Here is a 10,107-nt window from a genome sequence, read left to right as displayed (position 1 = left end):
TCAGAAAGTAAAAGGCGACAAGAAAAGCAAACGGCTGGGCTTCGGACTCTGATTGTTGGTGACTTCGGTGTAAAAGACATGAGAAATGTGTGTGGAAAACGTAAAAAAGTACTGTGCTTTCCAGATGTGAGAGGCAAAATTACGCAAATTGTGGAGGCACACCCAACTGTGGAAAACCTCATCCTGCTTGTGGGGTCGGATGATGTTATGAAACAACAATCTGAGGTGCTGAAGCAGGATTTTACTGAACTGCTGGAGACGATCAGCTGTCTGGATGCCTAGATATTCATCAGTGGCCCTCTCCCTCCTATCGGAGGAGGAGTGGAGAGATTCAGTTGGCTGTTTAGTCTGAATGCATGGCTGTCGGCTGTATGTACCACACATCCAGTTCATTTCATAGACAACTTCAACTTCTTCTGGGACCACAGGCACTTTTTTAAGACAGATTCTGCCTGAACAGGTCAGGAGTGAAGCTGTTCGCCTCCAACCTGTTTTATTTTCTGAACAGACACTCTGTTCCCTCGGACAAGGACAACAGACAAGAGAGACCAAAACAACATGATAAGACAGAACCTACCGGAAACCTTAGAAAAAAACCACTTCAGCCCCCTCCCGAAAAAAGCCCCAAAGCTCTCAGCAAGAACCTATCCCTTTCATTTCATCATACTCCATCCAAGTCACCCTCCTTCTCCCCATTCTCCCCACCCCTCCTGGACTTCACTTCCCCGATGAAGGAGCTGGTCACTATTGCGACCAAACTAACCCCATGCCCCAGTATGCTTTTGTCCCCCATAAACCCCCCACCAGCGTGGCTGAAGGGAGGGCACCCAGCCCCTCCTGTACCACCATGCCAGCTTTATGTTTCGGATGTATGATGTGTGGAGGGTCCAGGCTGCATAGATAACAGCAGTCATGATTTTTCCCAGGACCAGCTGGATCCCTGTTTATTAGAAGGTTCAAAATATCTGTAGTGTTTGGCAACAGAAGGAGAAAAGTAGCTTGGTCAGAACACAGAGTGCTGCTTTCTAAAAGGTTTCCAAGTAAAGTTAACATACCCTGTGAGCCACAGCATGCCCCCAAACATAGGGTAAACAATTCTAAACCCATCAAGTTAGCTTTATTAAATGTTAGGTCATTAGCAGGGAAAACATTTTTAATTAATGATTTTATAACTGAGCACAACCTTGATTTTATGTTTTTAACAGAAACTTGGTTAAACCAAGATAACAACGCAGCTGCTCTGATAGAGTCAACCCCTCCCAACTTTAGTTTTATCAGTGAGGTCAGACTGAACAGGAGAAGAGGTGGGGTTGCAGTTTTCTTTACTGAATCATTTCAGTGTAAGCAGTTATCTCTTGGAAGTTTTACTACTTTTGAAAATGTGGCTCTTCAGTTGAAAGCATATTATAATATATCTAAATTTCTCTAGACCACCAGGGCAGAGTTTTATGAGTTTAGTGAAATGCTGCTACAATTGAATGGATAAAAATGAATGGATGGATGAAATGATGGATGGATGACAGTATGACAGACAGATGGATAGATTGGATAGATTAAGGGATGGATTGGTGGATAAACCAGGCTGCAACCCACACCTTGCAGACAGTAGACTTGGCTCTGGAGGACAGCTGGGAGGCCATGACAACAGGAGACTGATCTCTGGTGAGTCCAGTAGAATCTGCTCGAAGGAGGTGGCATAGGTGGAACTTCCTCGGACACGTGACCTACCGGAGACGGAGAAAGTGCAACCTCCTCTGCGACGTGAAGCCCAGGAGACAGAGGAGGTGCGACCCTCTTGAAAACATGAACCCCAGGAGACGGAGGAGGTGCAACACCCTGGGAGACATGAACCCCTGGAGATGGAGGAGGAGCATCCCGACCTGGGACCACCTCGGAGACATGAACGGCAGGAAATGGAGGAGGAGCGTCCTGCCCCAGGACCCCCTCGGAGATGTGAACCTCATGAGATGGAAGAGGAGCATCCTGACTCGGGACTCCCTTGGAGACATGGACTCGAGCAGGATGAGGAGTGTCCATACTGAGAACCCCTCAGGAGACAGCGTGGACCTGGGCACCAGTGTTGAGTGCTGAAGCACTGGGAAGGACCTGGGTGCCGGCGCGGGATGCTGCAGAATTGGGTAGGATGCGAACGCCGGCGTGGGACGCTGCGCAGTTGGGCAGGATCTGGGCGCCGGCGTGGGATGCTTCAGAACTGGAGGCGACAATAGAAATGTGGACTGTGGAGCTGGATGCGACACTGGGGACGTGGACCGTGGAGCTGGAGGAGATACTGGAGACGTGAGAGTTGAAGCTGGTGTCAACGGTGCGAGGCGAGGTTGTCTGGAGCCTTGCCTTCTTCTGGCCACCGCCGCAATCCATGCAGACCCATGAGGCGTGGGTCTTTTAGGAGGTGTCGCAATCGCCAGTCTGGATCCCCAAAACGGCGACCTCTTGGGAGCATCATCCGTCAACGAAGCACGCCACTCCAGCCAGCTCACGAGTTCCACCAGGTGAAGTGGGGTGGCCCACTGGGTCCGTGTGTGGCCAGTCCATTCGGTCAGGAAGCCGTGGACCTGAGGAACTAAGTGCAGGCAGAAGAAGCAGGAGGCAGACTGGTGCAGGTAAATGGTTTTAATAGTAAAACTACACTCACTTAACAAAAAGACTCCAGAGGCAAAAATGCTGACATGGCATGGACAAACATCTAACAGAAACAAGCATAGCATAGAATATATTTAACACTAACAGCAACACTGGACTGACCAAGGAGGAACCAAAAACCAATGGCTTAAATACACTGAAGGATCAACAAGGCACAGGTGAGGGGAATGAGACCAGGTGAACTAATGAGCAGGAACCAAAAACACAGAACTAAACATGACCCTAAACACCAAAAACATGACAAAAAAACCCAGAACATGAAACATCCACAATCCACATTCATGGACGCTACCTCGTCTATACTAACACACCTGCTGGAATCTGGCCGCTACCTCCTATATATTAACAGGCAGGAATGAGTTTGAGACAAATGCAGCAACATCTTCCATGCTGTCTAACTCAGCAAACACCGACTGAACTCTGCTGCCGGTTGATCCAGGTACACACTGCGCTGCTCAGGTTGAGCCTGGCTGTCTTTGATGGACTGTGACATTTTCTCCAGGTTGGGAAAGTGTGTCAGTCTTCTTTTCTGGAGATGTGTGGTCCAGACTGAGCTTGGCCTTGAATGCATTCACAGTGCTTATCATGTGGGGAAGGTGTCGACCTGTTCCCTGGAGCTCGCTGTTCAGTGAGTTATGTTTAGCCATTAGATCTGTCAGAAACCCCAGGTCCAGTTCCCACGCATCATCTGATAGTTCCTCCTGATCCTCGTTTCTTGTTGACAGAACCAAAAAGGTGAAAAGAAATTCCTCTTCCCATTCTGGTTGGAAATTATAGGTTTTCGCTTTTTTTCATGCGGCCTTCGTCATGTAGCTCAGTGTGTCAACACGCTCTAACTTGGGTGCCTTATATTGATATTTGGGACAGTAAACGTGAAGGCACTCTTATCTCATTGCTTCAGGAAAAGTCTCCAAGATCTTTGGATTTAGGTTGGTGACCACTGATCTATACTATTTACTATGAGTCTAAAACAACTTTAGAAGTCCCAGCCAGAGCAGATCAGAACTGCTGCACGGTTTTGCCTCCCGTGCTGCTGGTGTCGGAGGCCCCCCGCCCAAGCTTTGTGCTGCAACCATTTCTAGACTTTGTAGATGGTTTAGATCTCACTGGAGTTTTTTTTTACTCTACTGAAACTATTTTATTTGAGTTTCCCTGATCTGAAAGTGAAAGATCAATAGTTTAAACCCCCTCCTTCACAGGTTTTCTACAGTCCATTCTCTTTTCTACTTTACCAACCACTAATGACTTTAGTTGGGAGTTAAATAGAATAGAAATACTTTATTAATCCCTTTGGAGAATCCTCAGGGAAATTTCGCCATTTATGGGGTTTTATACTCAGTGGTTCATAATTCCTGCATGGTGATGCTGTGCAACACAACTGAGTTCTAAAATGTGAATGAATCCTTACTGTCTACATCAGGGGTAGCCAACGTCGGTCTTTGAGGGCACCAATCCGGCAGGTTTTCCAGATTTCCATGCTCCAACACACCTGACTTAAACTAACAAGTCATTGTGGAGATCCTTATAGGCTGTTGGATCCATTTAATTTGAGTCAGGTGTGCTGGAGCAGGGAAATCTGGAAAACCTGCCGGATTGGTGCCCTCGAGGACCGACATTGGCTACCCCTGGTCTACGTATTATTTTTGACAGTTTCTGGTGATCATGACAGACATACAGATAAAATAATCAGTCATGGTGATTTCTATGAATAAAATATATTTAATTCATAAATTAAAAAACATCCTTGTGGTACAACAATTTCTGAACAATAGAAATGTGTTCCATGGCTTTTTTTGTTTGTTCAAAATAAACGGCAGGAACCGAGCGTCTGTTCAGGGTTCAGCCTTGGAGAGACACTGCAGAGACAGCAGCCTCCAGCGACGGGGACCACTCTGGATTCTTAGGTCCAGCCATTCCTGCTGAGCCGGACCCAACGCTAGACTGGATGAAGAAAACAAAAAGACATCTCACACTGCTGGATTTCACAACACAGCTAATCCAGTTAATCTTCTGGTTATCAGTTTAATGACTTCATCACAGACTCCCCTAGTACAAGGGTGCATGAGATCCTTCAGTCCAGAAGATGTTAGCAGACAGCGGTAAGCAGCAATGCTAACATGTAGCATAGCAACATGATGAGGAGAAACTTAAAAAAGAGTTAAAAGACTACCAAGCATTGGCATCCAAACAATTCAGACCCCACGCAGTTTAATGGGAATGTAAGAAAAGCATAAGAACAGCTCTGTCCACTTTAAAGTTTCTGCTAATTTCTCCACACAAACAAGGAGTCACATGACAGCAGAGACCGCTGGTTACAAAGATGTCTGTCTCATCACTGTGGGACAGAAACTCTGGAGCTAGCAGCCAGAACCAGAAATCATGTCTTACTTTTGCTGCTTTGTGGTAAGAAGTTTGATTCCAGCTCTAAAAGCTCTAATAATGTGTTCTCCTATGACTGCCTTTGTTGGACATAAACCACGAAGATCCTGCTGATTTCCGTGGCAATGAAGGAAATTTTATCATGCCAAATTCAGTCTCCCTTCCAAGTACCTCCACATGTTAAACATCATTGGAAAGCTAAGATTTCTTGGATGTGAATGATTTCTATTCGAGGCTCCAATCATAACTGTTGATTCAGTAAACTTTTATTTCAGACCAGTCATCAATACAACTGATCTCTTATTCCATACTGTTCTCCAGTAGCCAATGATGCTGCAACAAATACTCCTGTTACATCAGCAAGGGTCCAGTAAAAGTAGTCCAGTAAGATAGATGCTTCAGTATTGATCTTTCATTTTAAACTTCTTAATTACAGAATTTACAGTGAACCTGACATAGGGCTGGGCGATATGAATGAAATCTTATATCTCAATAGTTTTTAACTGAATCACGATATATGATATATATCTGGATGTATATATATATATATATATATATATATATATATATATATTGTCAAGTAACCAAAAAGACAGTTCTAATTTACAACCTTTAGTGCCAAATACACTTTTATTAAGGATCAGCAGCCCATGTGCATTAAAACTACTTACTGAAATTACAGTACCTTTATATTAAATTAAATGCAACTTAAATAAAATAAATTAAATTTACTTTTCAATGACCATAACAAAAATACAGCTGTTCAAAATGCAAAAGAAAAGATACGTTTAACTTAAAACAAACTATCTCGATATAAACAATATTGCTTCCCTCTATATTGATAAAGTCTCGATATATTTGAAAATCTCAATATATTGCCCTGCCCTAACCTAACAGGTTCACATAAACTGTAGATTCATGTGCATATTTCTGTGATTTACATGTTGGCGCAGTGTTTTTCTCCACCAACAGGTGACAGCAGCCAAGCCAACCCACGCCACGCCACACCAAGCCAAGCCAAGCCAAGCCAAGCCAAGCCAAGCCAATCAACGCCACACCTAGCCTCGCTTAGCCGAGCCACACCAAGCCAAGCTAGGCCATGCCTAGCCTCGCTTAGCCAAGCCAAGCCACACCACGACACGCAATGCCAAGCTAGACCTGTCACGATAAGCAATAAGTCAATTAATTGCACGGTAAGAAAAAAATGAGCGTGATAAGTTTGCCGGCTGCGATCTTTTTTTTTTTTTCTATCCTACTTTACCATAGGCTGTGTATGACAGTAGGTTTCACTATGGAGTATCTCGACTGAACGCTCTCGTTTCTTGCGGAGTGATCTCTCTCGTGTCATACTTAACAGCAGCATGTTGCAGCAGGAGGCCGTGGTGAAGCACCTAATCTGTGCGAGCCAGTATGCCGCATTTGTTTGACAGGGCTGCCAACTCTCATGCATCGGCCGTCCATTTGAGTGGCTTCTTACGCTCTTGCGCTAAACCTTTAATTTCTCACGCTGAAACTCACATCAACAAGTTTTGGGAGGATTCCCAGTGGGCCGCATTACTTTTGGGCCGGTGTCCCAGCATATGTGAAAAAGGCGCAGCGTTGCAGCAGCGCAATTCATTCACTGCTCATAGATCAGTCTGACACGCAGCAATGAGAAGAGATATTTCAGCTTCTTAAACAGCAATGATGCACAGTTTTTTTTTCCTAGTTTTTTAAATAAATTGGTCCCTGTCTGAACCCCATGTTTAATATTTTTTTAAATATATGTTTTGAAAAGCAATTTTGTTCACAGAACAGACACTTTTTTTTTTTATCATACTTATTTTTTTGGTTGTTGATGAGAATGAGAGTCTGTTCTATTTATTGTTTTTTTTTTTTTTTTTTTTTTTTTTTTATTTCTTCCAGTTCCAGTGTAAAATGTTCTTTAGAAAAGAAAGTTTATTGAGCTTTGAAAGGGTGTACTTGCATTATTATGGCATTGTTATTATATTAGTTGAAAATGGTCTCAAAATTACAACATTTTCACTTTGCGCGATATTATCACTTATCACGATAATTTCTGAGAAAATTTATTGCACAGCAAAATGTGATATAGTGACAGGCCTATGCCAAGCCAAGCCAAGGGACGGCAACTGTCAGATTTATAGAATAAAGAATCTCTTTGTTTTCATATCATGAGGAATTTCTAACTTGAATCACACAGAAAACATTTTCTTGTGTTTAACTTTTTCTTCAAGAAACTAGCAAAGTTTTGATGGGGGGCCAGGCAGGGACACTGGCCAGGAAAAGGTGAAGTGAAGAAAAACCCAAGTGAAGGTCAGTTAACATTAAATATTTTAAGCAGTGGCTCTTTCTGTTGAAAAAATACAGTAAAAATGGGCAGATTTTGGTCATAGTCCTAAATAATTTAATGGTGATTTCAAGGCTCAGTGATACCGTTCAAAGGTTTGCCATGGACGTGCACACACCTGGTTTAACCAACATGGGGATGTTCTACCCAGAGGCTGTCCAGTCCCCATCCTCACCACAAGAAGTATGAAAAAATGTACCTTGGAGCCAGGTAGGGTTCTGTAGTGGTGGACCGGTCAACTGGAGGAAGGTCCATGCTCACAACTGAAGGATGAGACTGAGTTGGTTCTTCCCCCTCCATACAGCCCAGGTTACTGATGTTACCATGCCCTGCAGCATCTATGCTGCTCCTGGTCCTGTTGATTGGACCTGCAGTCAATGCAGGTCAATGGAGAGAAAGGTTTTAGCCAGCATTTCAGGTTGATATTCAGAATGAAACATTTTCAGCTGTTTCTTGAAAGCCACTTAAAAAAAAAACATCATCCAAGAAACATCAAAGCAATTCTCCATCCAATAATCATCAAAGCAATTCTCCATCCAAACATCAAAGGAAATCTCCATCCAATAATATTTAGAGGACTTGTCCATCCAAATAACAAAATGTTTCTCCATCCTTGAAACATCAAACATCAAAGCAATTCTCCATCCAACAAACATCAAAGCAATTCTCCGTCCAACAAACATCAAAGCAATTTTCAATCCAAACATCAAAGCAATTCTCCATCCATACATCTTAGCAATTCTCCATCCAACAAACATCAAAGGAATTCTTCAACAAACATCAAAGCAATTATACATCTAACAAACATCAAAGCAATTATTCATCTAACAAATATCAAAGCAATTCTCCATCTAACAAACATCAAAGCAATTCTCCGTTTAACAAACATCAAAGGAAATATCAATCCAATAAAAAATTAGAGGAATTTTCCATCCAAATATCAAAATGTGTCTCCATCCATCAAGTATCAAAGCAATTCTCCATCCAACAAACATCAAAGGAATTCTACATCCAACAGTCATCATAGCAATTCTCCGTCTAGCAAACATCAAAGGAATTCTCCATCCAATAATATTTAGAGGACTTTTCCATCCAAATATGAAAATGTTTCACCATCCATTAAACATCAAAGCAATTATCCGTTTAACAAACATTAAAGGAGTTCTCCATCCAATAAAAATTAAGAGGAATTTTCCATCCAAATGTCAGAATGTTTCTCCATCCATCAAACATCAAAGCAATTCTCCATCCAACAAACATTAAAGGAGTTCTCCATCCAATAAAAATTAAGAGGAATTTTCCATCCAAATGTCAGAATGTTTCTCCATCCATCAAACATCAAAGCAATTCTCCATCCAACAAACATCAAAGGAATTCTCCATTCAACAAAAATCAAGGCAATTATCCATCTAACAAACATCAAAGAAATTCTCCATCTAACAAATATCAAAGGAGTTCTCCATCCAATGAAAATTAAGAGATATTTTATATCCAAATGTCAAAATGTTTCTCCAATTTATCAAACATCAAAGCAATTCTCCATCCAACAGTCATCAAAGCAATTCTTCATCCATCAAACATCAAAGCAATTTTCCATCCAAACATCAAAGCAATTCACTATCCATCAAACATCAAAGAAATTCTCCATCCAACAAACATCAAAGCAATTCCCCACCCAACAAACATCAAAAGAATTCTGCATCCAAACATCAAACCAATTCTCCATCCAAACATCAAAACAATTCTACATTTAACAAACATCAAAGCAATTCTCCATCCAAACATCAAAGCAATTCTCTATCCAACAAACATCAAAGGAAGTCTCCATTCAACAAACATCAAAGGAACTCTCCTTCCAAACATCAAAGCAATTCTCCATTCAAACATCAAAGCAATTCTCCATCCATCAAACATCAAAGCAATTCTCCATCCAACAAACATCAAAGCAATTCTCCATTTAACAAACATCAAAATAATTCTCTTTCCAACAGACATCAAAGCAATTCTCCATCCAAACATCAAAGCAATTCTCCATCCATCAAACATCAAAGGAATTCTCCATCCAACAAACATCAAAGCAATTCTCCATTTAACAAACATCAAAATAATTGTCTTTCCAACAGACATCAAAGCAATTCTCCATCCAACAAACATCAAAGGAGTTCTCCATCCAAACATCAAAGCAATTCTCCATCCAACAAACGTCAAAGCAATTCTCCATCCAACAAACATCAAAGCAATTCTCCATCCAACAAACATCAAAGGAATTCTCCAACTGTCATCAAAGCAATTCTTTGTTTAGCAAATATCAAGGGAATTCTCCATCCAATAAAAATTAAGAGGGATTTTCCATCCAAATGTGAAAATGTTTCTCCATCCATTAAACATCAAAGCAATTCTCCATCCAACAAACATTTGAGGAATTCTCCATGCAAACATCAAAGCAATTCTCCATCCAACAAACATTTGAGGAATTCACCATCAAACCTCAAAGCAATTCTCCATTTAACAAACATCAAAGCAATTCTCTATCCAACAAACATCAAAGGAAATCTCCATTCAACAAACATCAAAGGAATTCTCCATCCAAACATCAAAGGAACTCTCCTTCCAAACATCAAAGCAATTCTCCATCCAACAAACATTTGAGGAATTCACCATCAAACCTCAAAGCAATTCTCCATTTAACAAACATCAAAGCAATTCTCTATCCAACA

General features: G+C 41.6%; 1 protein-coding gene across 3 annotated transcripts in view; it reads right to left on the bottom strand.

The window, feature by feature from the left end:
- Nucleotides 1–4,385: 4,385 nt before the first annotated feature.
- Nucleotides 4,386–10,107, bottom strand: part of ccdc142 (coiled-coil domain containing 142) — a 48,975-nt gene continuing 43,253 nt past the window's right edge. For all 3 annotated transcript variants that reach the window (XM_041990607.1, XM_041990606.1, XM_041990608.1), the window contains 2 exons: nt 7,590–7,758; nt 4,386–4,602 (listed from right to left, as the gene is read on the bottom strand). In XM_041990607.1, the coding sequence (XP_041846541.1) occupies nt 4,494–4,602; nt 7,590–7,758 (278 nt within the window). In that variant the 3' untranslated portion in view covers nt 4,386–4,493. The remainder of the gene's footprint in view (nt 4,603–7,589; nt 7,759–10,107) is intronic.

Source organism: Melanotaenia boesemani, chromosome 7, assembly GCF_017639745.1.
Source record: "Melanotaenia boesemani isolate fMelBoe1 chromosome 7, fMelBoe1.pri, whole genome shotgun sequence".
In the NCBI taxonomy this organism is placed as follows: Eukaryota; Metazoa; Chordata; class Actinopteri; order Atheriniformes; family Melanotaeniidae; genus Melanotaenia; species Melanotaenia boesemani.
This window is presented reverse-complemented; position numbering and strand designations above follow the sequence as displayed.